Source organism: Melozone crissalis, unplaced genomic scaffold (assembly GCF_028551555.1).
Source record: "Melozone crissalis strain CALT ecotype California unplaced genomic scaffold, PUWL_Pcris_2 ptg000045l_1, whole genome shotgun sequence".
NCBI classification, from domain to species: Eukaryota; Metazoa; Chordata; class Aves; order Passeriformes; family Passerellidae; genus Melozone; species Melozone crissalis.
This window is the reverse complement of record NW_026535823.1, coordinates 30,530,797-30,554,567: the sequence shown is the minus strand read 5'-3', so window position 1 is coordinate 30,554,567 and position 23,771 is coordinate 30,530,797. Positions and strand designations below refer to the sequence as shown.

General features: G+C 43.0%; 1 protein-coding gene across 17 annotated transcripts in view; it reads right to left on the bottom strand.

Annotated features, from left to right (window-relative positions):
• Window positions 1–23,771, bottom strand: part of NFIA (nuclear factor I A) — a 348,828-nt gene that overhangs the window by 30,519 nt on the left and 294,538 nt on the right. For 11 of the 17 annotated variants that reach the window (XM_054286269.1, XM_054286273.1, XM_054286270.1 and 8 more), the window contains 3 exons: window positions 22,016–22,144; window positions 10,003–10,181; window positions 7,240–7,405 (listed from right to left, as the gene is read on the bottom strand). In XM_054286269.1, coding sequence (XP_054142244.1) covers window positions 7,240–7,405; window positions 10,003–10,181; window positions 22,016–22,144 — 474 coding nt within the window. The remainder of the gene's footprint in view (window positions 1–7,239; window positions 7,406–10,002; window positions 10,182–22,015; window positions 22,145–23,771) is intronic. The other 6 variants (XM_054286278.1, XM_054286282.1, XM_054286285.1 and 3 more) reach the window with 3 other exon arrangements.

The window sequence follows — 23,771 nt, the reverse complement described above, 5'->3', positions numbered from 1 at the left end:
AAAAAATTAATGGGTTGCAGTTTCACTGGGGTGGTAAGTGCAATCAGTCTGAAGGCTGAAGCTGCCTTTAAAAACTGGAGTGGCTCCCATAAATGTAAAGCTATTAAATGCAATGCAAGCCAAGAACCCAGATTACTTCCAAACTTGAAGTACTTTAATGATTTTATTGTTGCATTATATTCTCCACTGCAACTGTCCACAATGCCACGTACTTCCACATCCAAAAGCTTTCAATGCATTTTTAGTCTTCCTCTCATTTGAAAACCCTCAAGCAATCTTCTCTCTTCCTCAGTTTTTTGCATGTTTAGATCTAAATAACGCAAATAGATGCCTCAATACAAGGAGGGCTCCTATCTATTTTGAATATATTTATGGGAATGCATTCTGCTGAATAAAATCCCCAGACAACCTAACTATCCAATGAAGAGACAAAAAAAAAAAAAAACAATAGTAAAAGGAAAGTTACTTGCCAAGTTCCAGTCAGGCTAAATATAATGTTGAGGCCTCAACATTACAGAAAAGTAAAGTGAGTTAAGAGTCAGAGAAGACACTGAGTTGGCTGTGGGGGGGGAAACTCTTTTACCTTTCTGAAGGCAAATGTTTGGTGAATAGGAATTACACTGGAGGAACCTTTGGTTTAAGGCTGTGCCAAATCAGACCAGTGCTCCACCTTGGCCATTGTCACCTCTCTCAGAAGTCATAAGCAAATGCAACCAAAACAGGTCACATATTTACTTTCTCCCATTCTTTCCCACCTCTGATTATTTTCAGCTCAGGGACTTCCTGTATTAAGGCCCTGGAGGGATTTCTCACCCAATGCCCAATCTGCACTTGGACCATGTGGATGTTCTGCCTCCCACAGAGCCCTTGGGTGATGAGTTCCCAAGTCTAGAAGCATGCAGAACCTCATCCTTCAAGTCTCACAAACGTCTTGTGATGCCTCTTAGCTCTCACAGTTTCATCAGAATACTCCCTTTTATCAAGAGTCCCTGGAATCACCCCAGGAACTGCATATCTTCATTTCCTACTGATATGAGGGGAGATATCCTGGATTCTAAGAAGGAATTTTTCCCACTTGTTTCTGGTGAGGTGAGCTTTTCTCTCCAAGAAGATAACACTTGCAAAAATCATGCAAGGAACACTTCTCCTTCACAAAGTCTTAAAGGAATTTTAACGTGCCCTAATTCATCTTCCTGAGATGGTTTTGCAAATTGTGGTGCAGCTTGAATACTATGAACAGGTAAGCTGGATGTTACTCCTACCTGCAAATCAAGGAAGAAATTTACTGAGTAGATGTGGTGAGATGTTCTCATCACCTTTTACCATGTTAATTTGGTTAATAATTCAAAGAAGCCACACATTTGCAAAGGACATTTTCCTGTTGCTAGTGCCTTGTATTAAGATTTTTTGTGGTGTCCTTTGTGGAGTTTTTTTTTTTAAACTAACTAACGATCTAATATTGTGCAAGACTAAGAATTCCTTCTACAGTGGGGAAAATTAACTTAGAGCTCAAAAATCAAACATCTGTTGTTTGGTTTTCCTGGTCTACTTTTAAAGAAGCAGATTGAGTGGAGAGGCCATTTAATCCCTTGGAGCAGGTAAGTTCCACCCAGAAGGGAAGGAACTCAAGATCTTGTTTACAGTTCCCCGCTGGCAGATACTTTTGCTGTGATATTTGGTAGAAAATCAAAGGGGAACCAGCAGAATGCTGACTTAAATGGCTTCTGTGTTCAAACAAAAAAATTCAAAAGCATTTGAAAAGTGTGTAATATGCACAAAAGTCCCCTCAAAGCTCGCTGGGTGAGTTGCTATGTACACCTTCCTTCCGCTCCAAACCATGTTTAACTTGCTTTCTGGAAATACTCGGATGTCAGCTTGGTATTTCCTTCAGGCCATAGAACTGCACTGCTGAGGCCAAGGAGGGAAGAGCACCAAAACGACAAATATGCACAGGATTTACACTGGACTCTCCCAAGGTGCTGTTCCCTCTTTGCTGCAAAATTTCCTGGGATGTTTATGGGTTGGAAGGGGCCAGTTTGGCTCAGAATATTAAGCTGACATGGAATACATATTCCCTTGTTAGGGGGAGATTTGTTTCAGGAAAAGGGAGAAGTACTGAGTGTTGCTTCGACCATGATCAACTTCCAGCTGCATCTTATTGCCTTCATACCCTTGGTTGACATGGAGGTGGGATTCCTGGAAATCTGATCCCTAGACTTTGCCCCAGAACTAGGATGGGGCAAACTGTCTCACTGGATAAAGCTGGGTCACATTATATTATAGCATAAATATAAGCTAAGCCTATGCTGGAGTCTTCAAACTCCAGTTTGGGAAAAGCCAAAGCATGGAAAGGAATAAGGAACAGCAGCCAGGTCTCTTAGGCAGATCTTCTCCAGATTTTATCAGCTTTGCTCCATGGGAATTGCAGAGACCTACCCTGGTTCACACCAGCTGAGAGATGTCCTGTTGGGCATGAACAGCAACAGCTTCCTGCCCAGCCTGCTCTTTCTGCTACTGGAATTCACTAGGGATTGTCTGCAACATCACAGCCCACAGCCAAGGAAATGAATGTGATGCCACAAATTTGCTATGATGCTTCACTTCAGGAACAAGCAAAACAGGAGCTGGCAGAGAAAGAACATTTGCTCACACAGACAGCTTTGATATTTAGCCAAAATGGCAAGAAATTGTATGAAAGACAAGACAAACAAACAGTTTTGGGGATGTTGTGTGTTTTAAAGTTGCCTGCAGTAGGGAAATGTTACTTTTAAATATACTTTCCTGAAATAATTGCTGTTGAGAGCAGGAGTGTGTAATTTGTCATCATTCTGGATTAAAAGGACTGGTAAAGATGATTTGGGTGAGTGATGACCTAATGTACCCCTAGGTCTCCCTTTCACAGACCAGGATGACAGGTACATGTGTTTGATGTGAGGAGTTGTCCTGTTCCTCGAGCTGCAGCAAGGATTGACTGGAGGAATGTGGTGCAGTAGAACAATTCCTGCTGCAGTGCATTCTGCAGCTGAGGATCTGAGAGGGAACTGCAAATTTTAGCAAATTGAGTGATGGAGTCAGCCCTCTTTTTTATGGGTGGGGAAAGGAGCGAACAGAGAGCTCAAACTCGTCCAGAAGGTGCTCAGCCAGTGCATAGCAGAGGAAGGGAGAGAAAGCCAATCTGATTGCGGGATCATGGGAATGTTTAGGTTGGAAAAGACCTTTAAGATCATTGAGTCCAACCCCTACCCCAGCACTGCCAAGGCCACCACTAACCCCTGTCCCCAGGTGCCACATCCACAGGGCTTTAAAATCCCTCCAGGGATGGGGACTCCACCACTGCTCCTGCTCCAGTGCTTGACCACTACTTTGAAGAAATTTTTCTCAATATCCAACCTGCATCTCCCTAGGTGTGACCTGAGGCCATTTCCTTTTCTCCTGTCCCTGTTCCCTGGAAGCAGAGCCCCACTACTCCCTCCTGGGAATTGTGCAGAGCCACAAGGTCCTCCCTGAGCCCCCTTTTCTCCAGGCTGAGCCCCCTCAACTCCCTCAGCCTCTCCTGTTCTCCAGACCCTTCCCCAGATCCATTCCTTTCCCTGGACACTCCCCAGCACTTCAAGGTGTGCCCTCACCAGTGCCCAGCACAGGGGACAGCCCAGCCCTGTTCCTGTGGCCACACCAGAGCTGATCCAGCCCAGGTGCCTTTGGCCTTCTTGGCCACCTGGGCACACTTGGACTCATGTTCAGCTGCTGCTGCCCAGCATCCTCAAGTCCTTTTCCAGCTTCCCAGCCACTCTGTCCCAAGTCTGCAGAGCTCCACAGGATGTTGTGACCCAAGGGTAGGACCTGGCACTTGGCTTTATGAATCCTGTACTACAGCCACAAGATCATTCTCCTCATCCTGACACAAATGGCATTTAACAAGAAAAATCTTTTGTTCAAAGGGACATTAACAAGTAATGAGTTCGTTTAAGTTAAGAGTTGTGAATCTCAGAAAATACCACTTTGTTTTAAAAAGGTGCTTAAAAGTCAGGGTGTACAGGATGGCAGTATCTCAGGCTGCTCTGGAATGATTTAATTATGATAGTGATAAAGCCCAACTGGAATGTTGTGGAGGTGTTGTTTGCTTTGGGCAGTGAGATATAAAACCCCAAAACTGCCAAGTTCAAGAAAATATTGTGTTGTGTTTGCAATGGGTTACCAACCAAAGAAAATCAAGAAGAGATCTGAGATAAGATAATGCTGGGTCTTCTGATATCAAAGATATGTTCTATTGAAAAAGCTTTTTTTGAGGAAAAATTAACCTCTCAAACCTCGTGAATCCCATCTCCATTGTGCCATCTGATTGAGGAAAATGCTGGCTTTCCAAATGGACAGGATTCACAGCTGAAACTGTCAGCTCCCAGAGCATGTTTGGCCACCCAGTAGTGGCAAATCCCCAGTGTGCATCTCCAGGGGCTCTTCCTTCCTTGGACAGCACTAATGTTCATGTTTTGGTTAATGTCACAGCTGGAGAGTTTCACTATTGCTCTGAGAATCATTAACCACCTTGTTGTGATTTTTAGCTCTCGCTCCCAGGAGGCCATGCTGTATTGAACAGCTGCTCCTGGCTCCTGCACCCCTCAGGAGGGCCATATTCCAATTTTTGGTTGGGCCATGACTGCATTTTGTTTCTGCTGAGGGCTTTCTGCTAGACCAAAAAAGGGAAGGAGGATGGAGCAAATGCCAACCCCTTTCACTCCATTTCCTCGGGAGGAGGGGGGATCACTCTCTTCCACACGGCTAAGGAGAGAGTCTGGCCAAAATTTAACATCACTCCTGCCTTTGTTGCATTAGTGACTTTCCAATATCCCCAAGCCCTGCAGGGCAGTCAGCCATAGCCCGGTGACACTCCCAGAACCGGTGCGCTCCAGCAGCCCGTAACCATGGAAAGCACCTTTTTGTGAGGCTTTTATGGAACTCTGGTGAATCTGCACTCGCTGTTCGAAGGCTAATATTTAGTTAAGGAAATATAAACACGCAGGGAAATGGAGGGTTGGTCCTGATTGACACGCTGAATGGAGCCCAGTGGGTCCTCCTGGCAAACCCTGCCTGCGACGCCTCAAACTTCAGTTTGCTTTCCTCTTTATGTGGCCAATGCTTCCACTGGCTTTGCTTTACATGTCATAGTTTTTCTTAGAAAATATTTCCTATAATCTACTTTTCTGTAAAATTTTTTCCCTAAATTAAATTATATGCTTGTTTACAACTGGAGTCACTGTTATTCAAAACCCTCACCAAAAGGAAGATGCGTGCCTGAATATGTCCAGAACTATATGTTTAGTCATCAGCGTGGCTAATTAACAAACAGTAATTATTTTCCTAATCTTTTGTTTAAATACCATTAACTGGCTGCTCTTGAGAAAACCTCCATTCCCAATTAACGTGGCAGCTGTCTGCTGAACACAGAGCCCAGTGACCAGCCCCAAGCAGACACCAATGGGTGTCCTGCTCCCTTCAGAGGAGAAATACCCATTTTTCTGCCAGCTGAGAATCTGGCCAGACACACTCTGAGCTTGTTTACACAATCACAGTATCATAAAAATTAAGGTTAGTGCTAAAATGTTGTTGGGAATTTTTTTCTTTTCTTTTTGACACCAAACACTGCCAGTAAACTGAGTCACAACCGTAATGACAAGTACACACTGACCTAGTTTTGTTTTTCCCGGTTATGAAGGCAAGGAAATAGTAAGGCACTGCTGACTGTGCTCAGTGATAACTATGACTCAACATTAACCTTTTAGATCCCACCACTGAATCTTATTGATAGGACTCAAAAGTCCCCTCAGAAAGTGCCAAACCTTCCTGACAGCGCCAGTGTTGGTCTAAGGTCAGAAAGAGGAGTGGAGGGGAGGGAATGAATCAACTTCTGCACTCAACAAAAATCTGCTGATCAATTCCAGAAGTCCTGATTCTAGAAGATCGTGTTCACAATCTTACCAGACTGTCTCATACTAAAACCCATTTCAATTTCCAAGCGAGCCAGAGCATCTTGCTGAGTTTGCAGTTGATGCACTATCGTGTAGCAGAAGGCAATGAAAACCTCTGAGGAACTACCAGATTTTAAAAATGCCCCCGGAACCTGTGCAAGTCTCCTGAACTGTATATAAAGCTTTAAAAATGTAGGCTTCACTTGGTCTGAAGAGTGAGTACCTCTCTGCACATCCAGCAGTGGTTGCATATAGCATTTAAATAATAAGCTTGAAAAGCACACAAAGGGATTTGCTCTTTCGATTAGATTGATTTTTGTTTGTGGATGTTATTTGGACTCCCTTCACTGTGGAACAAGTCCCCTACAGTTGCCATTAAAGCACTGAAAGCTTCCCTTTTGTTTTTAAATGTCAGTTTGAGCATAGCTTCATTAAATCATTTCACAATTAACTCCCTGAACATCCAGACTTTTTTTTAAAGCATCAGACACAGCTGAATTGCATTTGTTTCCCAGAAGAGTGACTCCAAAGTGGTATCCCCAAGTGTGTATCCAGGAATTCGTAAATTTGACTTGTGGCTACACAAAATGCATATGGGAGCCGTGTGGGTGGTGGGAGAGGATTAGAGCTTTCTCCCTGGCTTCAAGACATACCAAAACTTCTTGCCTAAGATGCACGGCATAAGGGAAAGATGTCTGGCTTAATCTGGGAAAATTTATTCCCAAAAGAATGGCAATTGAAGTAAACTGGGAAGGGTTGTTAGTTTAGCCCAGTGTGTGTAAGCAGGGATGTTTTCAAGGAGATTGCCTGACTTCCATGTGGGATCTGTCCTCTAAAGCCTGGCTTGAGACACCAACTTATCACAGAACCATGGAATAGTTTGGGCTGGAAGGGACCTTAAAGATCACCCAGTTCCAACCCTTCTGCCATGGGCAGGGCCACCATCCCCTAGATCAGGCTGCTCAGAGGCCCACCCAGCCTGGCCTTGAGCACTTCCAGGAATGGGATATCCACTCGAATCCTCATGGCAGCAAACAACACCCCAAAGATCCGAGCTCTGTGTCACAGCTGAGCCACCGGCCTCGATTTCCCTCGCACGTGTGAAATGCCAACCGAGTCAAAAACAAAACTGCAACCTTGGGCTAAGGCTTTCCCTGCTCACACAGGAGCAGCTCATGGCTTTGTCCATGGCGGAGAGCAGAGAGCTCTCCTGCTTCCCAAGATGTGTGCAGGCCTCATCCCTGCCCAGTGTGCATCCCGCTGCGTCTGTACTTACTTGGAGAAGTGGGAGAGGTGGCCCCTCCTTCTGTTGATGTGGTTGGAGGTTTTGTGTCTGGCACTGGCAGAGGCACAGGCCTAGCCATTGGTGGCGGAGGTGGTGGTGGCAACATTGGGGTAGGAAGGAATGGATTGTGCACCTTGCCTTGGCTGCTACCATTGGGCTGCCGAGAAACAAGCAAACAGACAGAAATTATACTAAAAATCAGCTATTAGGAACCTCCAGTAAAAACAAATCTAGTTCAAAAACTGTGTGCAATACATTTACAGTTACTTGAGAGGCGGCAAAGAAAGTGCTGGCTCAAATTCTCCATGGACTTCCAGGAACATCGTGTCAAACTCTGTGAACCTTGTGAAACTATGGAAATTCTGGCTTTTAAACACTTGTCCTATTAGCAGCTTGTCTGAACTTAAGATTAAATTGTCCTGGATTAAATCCTACTCCTCTTTACATTTCCTGCAGCACTAACCCATGCTCAGTGAGAGGGGAAGCAGTATTTTTGACCCCTAAAGTCCCCCAGGTTCGTGCCTGTGCTATACCCTCAGGATATGAGTGTCTAGGACTTGAGTGTAAATTTCTTAAAGATACTGCTCATTAAGAGAAAAAACAAGCCTTTTTGGTGGTCTTAAAAATCATGCTGCTATCTCATTACAGGAAAATGAATGAGTGTATATTAAAATAACTGCTCTCCCACATCCCTTTTGAGTTAGCAATAGTGTAGCTCTTGGTTTAGCTGCCATTAGGATCATATGGAGAAATGACTGAACTCAGAACAGCTTCATTTTACACACTGGGAGAAAAAAAAACCACCCTCCCTTCAGTCTGGGCTGTGGTCAGTCACAGGCTGAAGGGGATCAGCTATATGAGTGTGGTCTTTCAATTAATCACCAGAAAAATGTGTCCGTAAGTAAAAGTGTTTTCAAGTATCACAAAAACAGGAATCAGGCTTAGAAAAACATGCCAACCCTCCCCCCAGCTTATTAAGTTTACATTTTAAATGTAACCCAGCCTGGACACTTGAAAACCATACAGAGAGATGCCAAATACCATTATAAAGAGAAAGTAGGACAGGCTGTGAATCAGGTGTTCCATTTTAGTGACAAAAATGATGAGATCATTTTCGACAGCACTCTACAAATTGATCTCACTGCAGCTCTTCTGGCACTGAACATTGGCTTTTCCATTGATGATAAAAGCTCAGCTTTAAACACAGATCCATATTCTAAGTACTGCTAAAGAAAATAATATTTTAATTCCTGATAGGGTTTCCATTAGCCTGAATTGCCAGGGACAAAATACCCATCCTGGCAAAACACTTGGGACTTTCATTTTCATTTCACCTGCTCTGGCACTGACAAAAGGCCTTAAAGCCGTGGAGGTGCAAATCACACTTGTGCTGGAGCAAAAAATGGTTCAGGGGATAAGTAAGACTCGAGTTCATCTGCATTTAACTTAACAGCACTCCCACAGGCTTCAAAGACTGCAGTTGCTGGAGTTTGCAGCAAGGAGCAATCCTTCAGGGATGTTTATTTTTCCAACATCCAGCACCTTTAATAAACTAATATATTAGTGACATCTCTCAAACACTATCTTGTCTCCCAATTAGGTCCCTTTCCTGCCAAGAAGACCCCTGCTGCCTGTTCATTGTGAGTGTGCTAACAGTTCATAATGCTGAATGGTTTGGGATAAATTAAGCAAATGAATACTCAAGGAAAAAGAAAAGCACTGTATTGATTTGTTGTCTAGACATAAATGTATCTGCTAACATATTGCAGACATTATTCAAAGCCAGGACTGGCTGGAATAAGTAGAGTCAGTTTTTCTGCTGGGGAAAGGAAAACACTGAGAACAATACAGCTTATTAAATAAGTGTAATAAATTAGATGCTAATAATTAAACTAATTCTCATTAACACTTTCAGTATGTCAGGAGAGAAGCAGTAATTTTGCCAGTTATTACTTCATTGGCTGGAAAAAGTTACATGCATTACATTTCATGAAATATTCAGAGCATTATTTTCGATTTGATTTACATAAAATTTATAAATTCTATATTCGTCCAGAATGCTATTTCAATAATAGCAAGATGATTCACTTTATTTGATTAAAAAAAAAATGAAAATGGTTATTTGAAGCTTTGGAACTCTGCTTAATTTTTCATAGAGATAAGGGGAAAAGATAACTGCTTACAGAAATAACAAACCATAATAAACTGTACTTTTAACATCTTGAGTTCAAGTACTGGTCAACTTGATCTAAAGTGCTATAAGGCAGTATCTTTTTTTTTTTTTTTAATGAACTTAGCTGATCTGAAACATCTGTTTCTCACCCTCCCTTTTCCTGCTCTTTCCCCCCCACTCTCCCCTGAACTTCAAAAATAATTAATAAAAATTATTCTGCCTTCGTATTTTGTTAACCCTGGTTCCACAAGGGTTACAACACATGCAGCAAAGTCGTTTGTGGGGGGACCCAGCAGGTCACTGAAGCACCAGCTTCCCTGACACTTTAAGCTGCTTCCACCACAATGTGGTCGAGTGGTTTTTTGGGGAGGTCTCTTGTTTGTTTTTTTAAATGCTTTTGGAGCACAGCATTATTATTTTATATATATATATTTTATTTTTTTTGTTGTCCCTTCCAGCATCTCCTCAAGGTGCGCTCCTTCAGGCGCCATGCTGTTACAACAACCCCATCCATCCCTAACCCCCTGGTTAATTTTTACAAAGGACAAACACTTCTGAAGAAAGAAAAACGGCTTCCTTACATTTAGGAACCCCACCTGTCCAGCCTGCTGACCAGCGTCGGGGCAGACAAGTTGGACAAACTCTTTCAGAGTCTCCTGAGGATGATAGCGGATTGCTGGGTGTGAGAAGTATGGCCCAGGCTGTTGAATAATGGGTGATGTTGGAAAATGAAGAGTCGATGGTGTTGCATGTGGACTTGCTATAGGAAAGAAAACAAAGACGTTATATAGAGCTTTGCCTCTGGAAAATAAAACAGTTTAAATCTGTTGTAGTTCTAAGCAGCTTTTTTTTTTTCTTTGCTATTGGTTTGTTTTTAAATGTACAGTATTGTTTATACATCAATTAATATATTAGACCACATTGTGTCCTACACTCACTCCATCTAGATCCTGGAAGCAAATGGAGCCAGACATTTTGAAGGATTTTCTGTGTTTTTAGTGGACATGTAGCAAGGAATCAGCAGTCCTTTGTGAGAGTGAAAACTATTCATCACCTTAAGAGCAGCCCTCATCAATCAGGCAATAAAAAAATGTATTTGGGAGATTAGGGTTGATTTAATTGACATTTCATGTAACTTGGATTTGCACATACGAATCCATTTTACATTGTAGTATAAACGGTCGATAATTTAAAAGCAGTCTAACACTTCTTGTTGTTGGGCTGTTTTCCCCCATCTCACTTCAGGAACATTTATTTTAAGTAACGTGTTTTCGTTTAATGAACATGCACAAAGTGGCGAGATCGTTTGGAAAATCACATTTACATTTCTCCTGAATAACGCTGGGCTCAGATCTTCAGCAAGCCCCCAGCTCGCTCTCGGGGATGAAGTTTAATTTGGTGAATTTATGGGCCAACAAGCCAGCTGGAAAATGCACTCCAGAGAAGGTGCAGAGGTGTGATCTACACCGGCCTGTTGGCAATGACCGATTTTACCCTCAGCTGATTTCAGCAGAACTACGAGCGCAGCTCCAGAGCCTTTTGCTCTCCTGCATTATGTGACACCTTTGCCCACTTCCTTGGCCTTCAAAATATATTGGGTTGGACTCTTGCTACCCCCAACAGCTTCCCATTGTTAGCTGTCACCACGAGGCAGCAACTGCTGCCACTTACAGTGCCATGAATTCTCCCTTTAAAATGAGGATTCACTCTTCCTTCAGAATGACCAATTAATCTGGTTGTACACAAGCTCATCTGTAAATCATTGTTTATTTCTCACCAAACAGTCTTTGTTGCTCCCTAGGAGCCTTTCAGGGGTGTCCATGTGCAGAGATTGTGCTCGTACACTGCATATGACCAATCAGATAAATGCTATGCAAGGCAGGGGAAATCCTACAGAAACTCAGGTGTTGGCTTGGAAATAATTTAAATATACAAGAGGGGGAAAAAAATAAAAAAGCCTTTGGCACATTTGGAAAAATTGGAGAGATGCAGGAAAGTTAACTAAAATCAAACACAAATGAGCAAACATTCATTTCATGATGAATGTTATGAAAAACCTTCAGTTAAATAAAAGCTAAAATCTGCTTCTTACTCTTGTTCATTGCCACTTTAATAATATGACACTTTATTAATAACTTTTTTTTTTCTTTAGCATTATTAAACCATTAGCAAACTCAAGAGCCTGAGGATGTGGATAAAAGGTGAACTCAGAAACAGCAGCAAGGAAACTGCTGCCTTTTGCTGTAAACATTCACTGAGGGCTGGCTGGGCAGCCCTTCTGTACACATCCCTTTCCACCACAGGACAGGAATTATTGCTCTGACACCACCACCAAGGAGAGCTGCACTCATGCCAGGGGTGCTGGTATGGGATGGATGTGAAACCCTTGTCCTTGCCATAAAAAGCTCCCTGTGTCCGCCTTAATTCTGCTCCCTTTAATTCTGTTGAAAATATCCCCAATAAAAAGAGAAACATCAAAATTAAAGGGAGATTCCCTTTTGTAACTGTGAGTGACCACCATGGAGACAATTATTACAACAGTGTCCAAGGAGCCACCTCACCCCAAAATAATCCCCAGCCCTTGAGTGGTGCTGCTCTGAGGTTGACACCTCCATTCTGCCCACACACCTTCACTCAGGTAGATCCCAGACAGCATTTTGATGACTACAACAAAAATTTTATTAGCCTACATTATTTCTGTCTTCCTCCCTTTCTTTGTATCTGCTTTTGTAGTTCCCCCTTTCCTTGTGTGCCAGATGGAATATGAAGGATGCAGATAAAAGTGAGAAATGGACATTTATGTGACAAACATCTAATTAAGTAAGGAAGAAATTGGAATTTCTGAAATATAAAAAGAGAATCTCCTTTTAGTATCAGCCCTTTTAGTACTCTTTGAAATTGTTATGCAATTGCACTGTCCTTTATGAACAAACTCATTTCTGTTTGTCTCCTGGGTGAAAAGGAGATTATGAAATGCATCTCAGACAAGAAGGAATAAATAATTTTATCCAGGGAACATGTGGGAATTCAAAGCTAGGCCTGAGACAACATTGTGTTTAGCTTGTCCAAAGTATGGCTCTTCATTTAATAATTTGATTTGCTGTAAGAAAGATGAAAGAAATACTCAGTGGCAGGCAAGGAGCAAGCCTTTCTCTGCTGTCCTGACCTCCTCAGTGTGTCAGGGCAGAAAACAAAGTGGAGAGTGTGTGTCAGTGACCTGGCCAAAGAGAGAGAGAAGCAAAGAAATGCAGAAATGACCAACAATAATTCAGCACGGCAAAGTGCTGCAAGGAGAACGTGGCTCCTCTCTGGAGCCTTGGCCGGCTCCTCAGCCCATCCCCAAGGGCTTCCTGCTGATCAGGGAAGGGCTGGGGGAGGGAAACGAGGAAATTGGCACCATTCCTCAGCCCTGTGCCATGCACTGATGTGGAGGGGTCGTTTTCCCCTTAGCATAAGGAGTGACGAGTGCAGTAGGGATCTCCAAAGCTTTGTTTGTGCAGCCTCTGACTAGGAAATAGCAAATTTCTCAAGTGCCAAAAGAAAGGGCTCTTTGATAAGAGGAGAAAAACCACCACTATTAAACTGATCAACATTACAAATGTGCCTGCCTGATACCAGAGAGAGGGAATTAAATGTTAAAGTCTAAAATCTGCTGGCCCAGACACAGACCATTACTCTGATGGCTGTGTTGTGGTCAGCAACTCTGGAGAGTGCAAAACTGGCCACTCCAACAAGTTCTGAGTGCAGAACACAACGGTGCTTCCAAATATAGGGGCCCTCACAAGCATTTTTAATCAGTGAAAGCACAAGGGGTAATGAAGCAGGTCATTATTATCCCTGTTTGCCTCTAAAAAGGCCAAGGGCCCCTTTCAGTCATGATTTTCAGACTTAATAAAAATGATAAAGTCTTTAATTCCTAAACCCACACCTACAGTGATGGAAATTACCCTGTGTAAGAGAAGAGGCTCTTATTACCTCTGACGGGATATTACAAGTCTCAATCAGAGATTGTAAATTCTTTGAGATCCTCAAATGGAAGATAAAATAGGTCTTTGTCTATTATTTATTTACTTATTGACTTATTATTTATGTATCCCTAAGCAGCTCCATCCTGCCAAACCATATTTCTCCTGGCGTCTTTCAGCCTGTGACATTTATATTTTATTATTGACCTCAGTAAATGACATAAAATATGACTTCTACAATCTATGAAAAGATGTGTACTCAAGATCAGAACTTCATTTCTACCTGCTGTAGGTATGGAGGAGTTGGAGTCCCTGGCGTTATGAAATCTGTTATTCTGTGTAGGGGCTGGAGGCAGGAGTTATCCTTCCATCTCAAGGCAAGCATAAATATTTCAAAGCACACATGATTCTAATTCCATTGAAGCTGGTCTGAAACATCCCAGACTTTTTATTGAAAACGAGATGGTAATGTATGGTGGCCTGCAACAGATATACCAGTATTTTAAAACTGCTGCTATTGGGCCAAGTAATTATGCAGTGCAGCTGTTGCGTGCTACACTGGATTCCTTGGTGTTTTATGAGCTCGGGGTGCTGTGCAGCACAGAAGTCACAGGATTTTTCAGAATGCTGAATTCTGATTATGCAGCTCTGTCTTGCCTTTCCCCTTCTTGGTGTGTAGTGGCCAATAACCAAGTAACCAGTGCAATAAGCTGCCCCCATTGATTAGGTGAGCGCTGCACATGGCCGAGGCTCTGAAGAAGAGCCAAAATTGTGAATTCTGTCCGAGGCAGTGATGAGACAATAAAGGATCAGTTAATTTGAAACAGGTCACAGTTTTCTTCAGATTTTTAGGGTCCTGGAACAAAGGAGTGATCCTAATAAAGAGCCCTGGGCTCCTTGCTCCAGGGGAGTGCCTGCTGACACGGTGAAGGGACACCTACAGTGCTCAGACAGGTTTTCCACCAGCACAGCCCAACATATGGGGCCACATATTGATCCATCCACTTTCCATCTCCTCTTCCAAAAAAAGCCCTGCCAGCCCCTTCAAGCCCACAGCCCTGGATGGAATTCCTTTCTTCCTGAAGCCTTTTGAAGTCTTTGAAAGGGTGGTTTGGTGGTGCTCAGGACAAGGTGTGATCACCCCGGAATCACAACCACTGCACCTGCACAGGCACAAGGGCTGGCCCATCAGCTGGGCACAGCGCTCAGATACCTCCTCCAGAAAGTGATAATTAAGTTTACTAATACTTCATTAAACATTGATCAGCCTTCCTAGAAATAGTAACACTAGAACCATAATGAAACGGGATCGTTTTTTATCCGCTTGTTTTTGAGGCCATTATAATTGGCTTCATTACAATTAAGAAAGTATTTTCTGAAAAGTCATTTCCCTGGAAATGTTAGAGAACAGTTTGTTCTGCTAGCGACTTCCACGTCAGGCTTCTAAGTCGCTTTAACTCCCTGTGTGCTGCAAAGTTTCTGCTGCCATTCCAGTGATGCCAGTTCAAATTATGCGAGATGGATCCCACCCTTTGTACCCCAAAGGTACTTATTCTCAAAATTGACCATATTAGAGGACTAATTGGCTAAGCCACCATGCTGGCTGATGTGAAATGCTTTCAAACACCATGAAACAGCTGTGTTTATCGGAAATATGAAGAGTGACTTTTTAATAAGGAGATCTGGCAATAATCCAAATTTGTTGAAAGGAACTTACACTTCTGTGTATAATACAATACAAGAGGTAAAGAATGGAAGCCTAAAACAATAGCTTTAAGCCCACAGATTTTGGTGATGAAAGCAGTTACCCAAACAAGAAAAAAAAATAATTAAGAAACTCGGGCTGGGATTTGCAGAGGTCCTGAGAGAATTCATTAACTGCTTTTGAATTTCAATGGGAGCTGCTTCCCTGTAACACTTTCAAAGGTTTCTGAAAGTCCCCATTTTTCTTACTGCCCATTAGGAACAGACTTTTGGGTGATAAAAGTAGAGGAATTGCTTGCTCAGGTTGGCAAAACCTGAGCAAATACTTAAATACTGAGCTGCTGAGGGCAGGACTGACCAGTCCTGGGATGAGCCCTTGGAAGGGAATTCACATCCCTGGAAAACTCAGGTATTTGTGAAGTAATAATGGTGCAAAGGGGCTGTTTAGTAACACGTTTGTCAGGTCCAAGGATGAGCTAAATGCAAACTGATCCCATCTCACATTCCCATTTGCACAGTGTCAAGGCTGGGGAATCATGGAGTTGGAGAACAAAAATGGGCTTTACCCTCTGAGCATTGGTAAAATTTAGGTATCACTCACTCCCACATTCTGTAGACAAACATAGATGAAAGATTTAAAATATAACAGAAACAGCTGACCAATGCAAGAGGTAGTGAGACACCCTAGATCGGGTGGGTGGAGGATCTGTTCCTGTCCATGAACATCACAAAAATGGGCTGAATTTCAGGCTGTCCATCTCTCAGCTCCACAAGTCAAGTGCACTGAGCACTGCTGAAAAGAACAGAGCCACAGAACCTCCAGCTCAGGGCTGGCTCTCAGCCCTGTGCTGCTGCTCTCAGTGGCACAAGGCACCTGCACCCTTTGTTCAGAACACTCCTCCTGCAAGAAGTTCTGCAGCAGCAAGTGGGAGGCAGGAGGACATTGTGCCAAGGCCCACGGAGCTCCCAGCAAAAGGAAAATGTGCTGAGGGCTGTGTTTGAGCCCGGGGTTTATTGGTGTACTCTGGGCTGCTGAGTGTTACAGGCTGCTTTTGGAAACCTGTGGAGCTGAACTGAGCGCTGGTTCCAGATTCTGGCACGGGCAGGGGGCCAGTTAAGTTAGCTATTTTTGAGCTGAATGTTTTAAAACATGTCAGAATTCTGCTGCCTTTGGGAGGCCAGAATGCTATAGAATTGATTACATTGGGACAGAAATAAAAATCAGACCTATGGAAAGCACTCCTTCCTTCCAAGAATACAGCTAGAGGTCAAAGAGACCCGAATTTACCATATTTGTAGAATTCCTGCCTCGCATCAAATGCTGTCAACTTCTGCATATTATTATTATTACTTTTAATACACATGATGCATTCTCATATATTCTCATCACAAGATAAAAACTACTGCTAGGAGGATATATCATGTCTTTCTTATAATGAAATGCAGTTGATAAGTTTACAATAGAAATGTAAATTCTCTTTAAAACTACAACCTTTATGTGTGTGATGATATAATTCTGCTTTGATACTAAAAAGGGCATGGTAATGGAATCTGTGACTTTGGAGTGATATATTGCTGTTAAGTTAATAGGACTCCACATTCCCATTTCTAATATCAGTGTTTTTCCTCCCTTTCATTCTGTAGATGGTAAGCTGATACTACATAAACATTGTTAAAGCTATAGTTCCACGCTACAGTAATTCACTTAACTTTAACATGATTTATGGTTCTGTCAATAGAGGAGGTTGAAAATCCAGAGCTCTGATGCTTAAACATGGGTTCCATATTTAAAGCAATAATGTGCTTTTTGTGTGTGTCTGAAGCTAGAAGAATTTAGCATAAAGCAGAGATAAAAATATTATAGTTCACTGCACTGTTTAAAGCATATAGTTTAACTCCATGGATACATCAAAGAGAGCAAAGGAACCAAACACAGCATCAGGAAAAGCATGGGCAAAATACTTTCTTCCTGCAGCACTTTATTTTTATATTTTTTTTTTAGGGACGCATGAAATCCTATTAGTATTTTTAACACTCCCCCCTTTTTTTTCCCCCCATTCTTTTGCTCAGTTAGATCAGCTCCTTTTGTCAGGATGAGTTTAAATCTGGGTCCACTGTGTTAATCACCCCCCTTTCTTCTTTCTGGCACTTCCCCTCCAGGCATTTTGCCTCTTTAGGAGATTAAGCGACCAAGTCATCTTGTTGCTCTAACATGTCCTCACTGGAGCAACATATTAACACAACTCCTCTGCAAAAGAGCCCTCTTTAGAAGTTTGCTGCAGGGATGACAAATTAACCCAGCATGGTGTCCCACACATCTATCTCAGTACAAATTATTAGCGTAATAGAGGTTTTAGTTATGCATTTATCTAGTAATTATTGAAGGGCTGTACGGAATGGAGCTGAGCAATCGTGGCCCTTTATGAGGCGAGCTCGGTGGGTGGCCTTACAGTTAATTTAGGATAGGACTGTCTAAGCAGTTCACTCACACACAAATTAGCTCAACAGCCTGCTCCTTTAAATATTTCCTATGTCACAGGCTAACTCTTGACAATACAACAAAGGTAGAGTTTTAATTACACGGTCGCTGACTTTTGTTTAGCTGGAGCTTTAACCCTTTGCAGGTTCTCCCTCTCTGCCCTCCCTGCCCGGGCTGCAGCAGTTTGGGATTGTGGCATGGCTAAAGCCTGACCTTGAGGCCATCTGTTGGGAAACTGCTTTTCCTTCAGCACCAGGTTGCTCCAAAGTGAGTGCAGAAATTCAAAATCTTCCCCTGCTCAGTCAGCTGTGCTGACATTGTAAACTGGATCATGCAAACTCGCGTGATGGTCAGCACTGTGCTGTTTGTGGATTCCTTTCCCTTGTGGTGTGACTCTCCTGGCTCCCTGACATCATTTTCTGTGTCAAAGGGTTTGTTTTTGTCAAAATCCAGAGGGAAGTGGAAGGTGACACCACTGTGCCAGCTGACAGCACCAAGGAGCAGCCTAACAGAGGCTCTGACAGAATGGGACATCACAAAATGTCTTTGTACAGGGTACACCAGGAGCCTTCACTTTGATTCACTCGGAGCTGGCTGACAGGACAGCGAGCAGGCACCAGGACTTTGGTGGCCCAGCAGAGGATGCTGATAGAGAAGGACACAGCATCTTTCCAGATATGTGACATAAAGGTTTTGCCACTTTGGCATGGACAGAGAGTACTGTGCTGCAGCGTTTCCCTGGCAGGCCTTGTCCTGATGAAAGTCTAAGTGGCAATGGTAATTATGGAGGAAATTAATCTAATGGAAACCAGTGCACTAGTTGACTTTCATCCCTTCTTCTCACACACCCCCTTCCTTGGGTTCTTGCCTTCGTGCTGTATTTCTTGCTTCTCGTAATTGTGTTTCTCCTTCATTTATCTTCCTAACACACCATCTCGTTGTTTTTGTTTTTATTTTTCCTTTCCTTGCCTTTTCTTCCTTGCTTTTTTGGCTTGCAGGATCCACACTGTCATATTCCATGGGAATGCTTGAATGCTCTGCAGCACAGGCTGCTGTACATCCTGGCATTACAAGATCGTGGTCAATTTAACGTTTCAGCCAGCTCCAGTTAGAAAGTCACCAGAGTGTAAGGAGCAATACATGGAAGGCTAAAACCATTTATGTAAATGGTGCTGTCACCCATAGTATTTAAATCCTTCACTGCCTGGTGAAGAGTTCAAGTGCTCTGGGAAGCTTTGTGAGATGCCAGCAATCCACGGTGGCTTTGCAGTGCTGGAGTGCTGTGGTGAGCTGTGCTGACCACCAAATAATCTCATTTGCAGGTAACAGAAGTATGCCTGAGTAGGAGAGAGATCTGGCTGCTTGAATTTTCAAGGCTTTGAAATAATTTCTAAAACTGATAGTGATGCTAAAGCCACCCTATAGGTGATCGATTTACCATCTGCCAGACACTGAATCCTAACCACGCTGGTCCAGAGAAGACATATGGTACATTCATAGAGTCATGCCCAAAAAACTGCCATCATCAAGTGAGGCTCCATGAATCACTTTGCTAGCTTATCACCAAAGAAACTTGGATCTTGCCACCATCTGTTGGAAGTAGTGAGGAGTCACTGAAGCATTGGCATCCCTGCGCCAGCACTCGCTGCACATCTGGTCTGCTGGTCAGCCAGCTCGGATCCTCTCTCCTGGCTACTGCCCAGCTGGGCTGGGCACTGGCAGCAGCACCAGAGCTCACAGGAACCAGGGCACAGCCTTCCTTGCACAGCACAGCACATCCAGGCAATTCCACGAGAGCAGAGGTTTTCCAACTGGCTCGTTGGGTGGAGCAGCTCAGAGCGAGGAAATCCTCTCAAGGATCTTACTCCTCCTCCAAGGAAGTTTTGTTTCCAGAATGACTCATTGTGGGGACCACAGGGAAGGGCATTCAGTACCCTGGGACACCCCAGCATCAGATGTGCAGTATGCTCCAAGGGATGCTTGGAAGCGTGTGAAAGATTCGGGAATATTCCCGAGAAGTTATAAATCACTGGTTGTCAATGCCAACACCTGCCATGAATAGTCTACAGCTTCTTCTCTGCTGTCTATTTTGATCATGCTTTACAAATGCATCTCATACACACATCCAAGTGATAAACTTGCACATACGAACATGAGAAGGGGATGGAACCTCCCTGTGATCGTCGTGTTGGATGGGAGCTTACTCTGGTGGTGACCTACTTACTCACAACTCCCCTTCCTCCGAAATCCCGCTGCACAATGGAGATTAAATCCTGCTCTTTGTCTTCCAAAGACCCCTCGGAACGACCTCCCACTGACCATTTACATAATGCACCTGTGTCCAGAGGGAATTTAGCCTGTGTGTGCTGTGCCATCCTCCCTGCAGAGGCACAACTCCCAGTCACTCCTGGTGGAAGAGAATCTCTCAATTATATCCTCTTATACCACAGCATTATACTCTTTATGTTGCCACTTCTGATACCTGAAAAGCTTCTCTCTTCTGCTTACTGTCCCTAAAGTACGCCGGAGGCGATGGGATAAAGAACAAAGCTGGATTTGCAGAAAATAATCCATCTCAGTGTATCACCCTTTACTAACAGAACGATTGTTGCAGCAGGGAAATAAACAAAGCCAGTGTGCTGTGGAAGAAGAATACTGAGGAGGAATGTCCCAAAAGAACAAAGGATGAAGTCTGGGACAAGATTTTTTCAGGATGATGGCACTTAAAGAAACCATGGATGGATTCAGAGGGATTTTTTTCCCTGAAAGTCAGTGAGACTTTGTTTGTGAATGAGCATAAAATAGAAGATGCCTCTAAATGATGTTGCAGAAGAACAGTTTTGGTTAACTTTTTAGGAACCATGACAATTTAAAAGCTGTGTTGCTTCTTTGCAGAGTTAGTAAAGAACATCTCCTTCCAAACAAACAAAATGTGGGACTGTAATGATTCTATTTGCTTTTCTGGCTCCCACTGAATGTTCTTCTCACGTAGCCAGTAGAAATCCCTCAGTGCACAGAAAAAGTCTTGTGAAAACAGACTGTAGATGAGATTTAAACAAGGCCTCACCACTGAGACATTTCCTCTCTCAACCACACAAGAATCCAAAGCACAGAGGGTCTAAACAGGGGCAGACAAAGGCAGTCAATGATCTTAAAAAATTAGTGTGAGGTAAAACACAGCTAAATAAAGAAAGGCCCTATTAACTAATCAATCAACAACTGAAATCTAAAAGGCTGAACTTCTAAAAGACAGGAATTGGGAGTCAGCTGATGTGCACTGAATAGAATGTTAATGGAAGCTTCATATTAGTCATACTTGTATCACCAATTATCAAGGCTTTTAAAAGAGGACATATTTGCCAGACAGCTCGGATCCAGATTTCAAGGGAAATCTCTGTAGAGCTTAGATGCCTAAATTTCTTCTGAGGATCTAGGTGCATGTCTAAGGGTAATGAATAATTTTTATGGATTAACCACAACAAATCAAACTACAATAAGCAGATTTAACAAAGCACAAAAACCTCCTGAAGTGCAAGTCGACCTTGCTTCAACTTTGTGCAACTCCACCATTTCCCACCACATCACCTGGATGTGCAGACAAAGAGGCTCCTCCTGGTTTATGCTGCCCTCAGTAAAACCACGCTGATGCCAAAGAGACATTTCCAGATAATTTCTAGGATGAATTGCTAATATGCATTTTTATGCTTCACCATTCGACCCATTCCTTAATAATCTTCTCTAAATGAGACAAAATTTCATAGCAGAAAGAAACGTGTCACAACCATTCACTCCTATTTTTGTATCTTCCAAAGAGGTTTGTAAGAGGATTCATTCATTTGTGTCTCTTCTATGCCCAAGTGAGTTCCTTTTCAAACGTGAACTCCGTGTTGCATTTAGTTTTCTAGGCTAAATGCAAATGCATCTTTCCAACAAAAATGTATAAACACATCTAGACCCAGAGGACATCTCTTTTACTTGGAAAGTCAGTCGGAAGAGTACTGAGAAGGAAACCAGCCAAAGTATTGCAGGAACCAACTTCAAAGGAGTCTCCTAACAAGGCACACTGACACCAACAGCACAAGAACAAATGACTGGCAGAAGGAAGTCCACAGAACTGGAAGACGGGCGTGGGTCACAAGTGATGGATGGGTCCCTGTCTCGAGCAGTTGCACCGAGTCACCGTGATGGATGGCCACGAGCAGAAGACACATCCTGTCCCTTTCCCCGCACCCTCTTCCAAACAAAACCCCGAGGCCCCAGAAACCGGCGTTTCCACCTGGGCTGGCCGTCGGGAGCTCTCCCAGAGGCGGCCCGGCCTAAGAGAAGCGGCCTGTGGAGCCCTAAGGCCTGCAGGGTGAGGAGCAGCCCCTCGCGGGCGGTCCCAGGCGGCGACGGCTTTCCTGGAGCGGCCCTGGCTGCCCTCCAGGCTCTCGGGAAAGGCCTCACCTCTGGGTCCTGTAATGACAGGTCGATGGTGCTGTGTGAAAGCCGTTCCGAGGGAGGAGGTCTGCGAAGGCGAGGGACTGCTGAAACCAGACTTCTCTGACTTCTTTAATGTAGTTGGCGATGGCATTCCTGGCAAGAATGATTGATAAGTGCAATTTAATAATGCTAGGTCATGGAACGACAGCCTATGCATTGTGAAAGGGGGTGCGGAAGCGGCTAGACACACTTAAAGGACAAATGAAACGCAACGCAACAGCAAGCTGAAAGCTCACTTTTATTTGTGGGGTTTTGTTTTTGTCGAGGCAGAAGCAGCCATGGTTTGCTCTGAGCCATGAGTACTAAGAGGCAGCCATATTTTTCTTATAAAGCTGAAATACAGACAAGATGCAGCTTATTATTGCTACTGAAACCTACTCTGCTTTATTTTTAGAAATCTGTAATAGCTGGAGCATTTGGATTTTTACAGGTTTTTTATGAGTTCTGTCTTTCACTCCTTGGTTTTAGTAGATTATTGCAAATGGATCTTTTAAATGTGCCGCACGACTCAAGGCACAACCAGAGAATGGAGTTCTCTGAGTTCAAACTCTTCCTCCCCTCACTCTCTTGACTTCAAAGGTATTTGAAAGTTATACATTTATGTGGTTCTCTTTTGCTTTCAATTTTTTTTTCTTTTTTAAGGGTGAATGGTATTTATGTCTGCACTGGAATTATTCTGGAGTTGTTACAAGGCCCTTGAACTGCATCAAAGGCTCCCAGTGAAAATCAGAGTTAAGTTGTCACTGGGTGAAACCTCTGCCATGGACAGGCAGAAATGGTGTGGTACTGACTGGTTTGGTCTACAGGGTGAGAATAACTCCTGTTGATGCCATAACATAGCTGTGGCATCAAAAAAATTAATGGAATGAACACATTGCAACGGGCTTTTAAAACCCGAGCATTTCTCTGTGTGGTAGATGCTTGGATGGAATAATTTTACAGGATATAAATGAAAAGTATGCATGTTTGTCTCTATTAGCCTATATTTTTGCAGTTACAGATGCATCTGGGTATTCTGATTATCAGAATGTATCCAGAAAACTCAAGATTTCCAGTATTTACAGCTCATGAGGCATTCTGCATATCCATAAGGATATAGAAAAACAAAGGTGGAGATTTCAGGGGGAAAAGCAAAATATCACGTAGTGTGCAAGTTGAACTTCCACCAGCAAAGTAATTTAATTTTATTTCCAACTCTGTGTTTTATAGTATTTAATTGTTAAAAAAGTAAAGAGAGAGGCCTGGACAAGATTATCTCTAGGCTATATTATTAACTTTATATTTAATACGACTAGTTTTATAGTCCCTGGGATGTTGATTGCAATAAGCAGGAGCCTTCTTGTACTTTATACTCTGCACTGCTGGGCCTTAATGGTTTCAGTGAGGCTTTGGAGTTTATATTTCTGTAAGTTAAACAAAGTGAGGGAATGGTTTGAGTTCCACTGTTGTATTTGCAGCTTTCTGCCTCAAAACTTGTTTGTTACAGGGTTTGCTGTTATGGTGGCTTTCAGGACAGGTTACAGACTTAACATTTGAAAAATCAAATTTTAGAAGTGACTATGGTGCAAGAAAAATATTGGGTTGGGGTGTAATTTTTTGGGGTTTTTTGGAGTTTTTTAAAATTTTGTTGTTGGTTGGGTTTTTTTAATGTGGTCTTAGGGACTTTGGAGTAGGAACAAAAGCAAAGATTAATTCAGTTTCGGGGGAAGAGAGAAAAGGA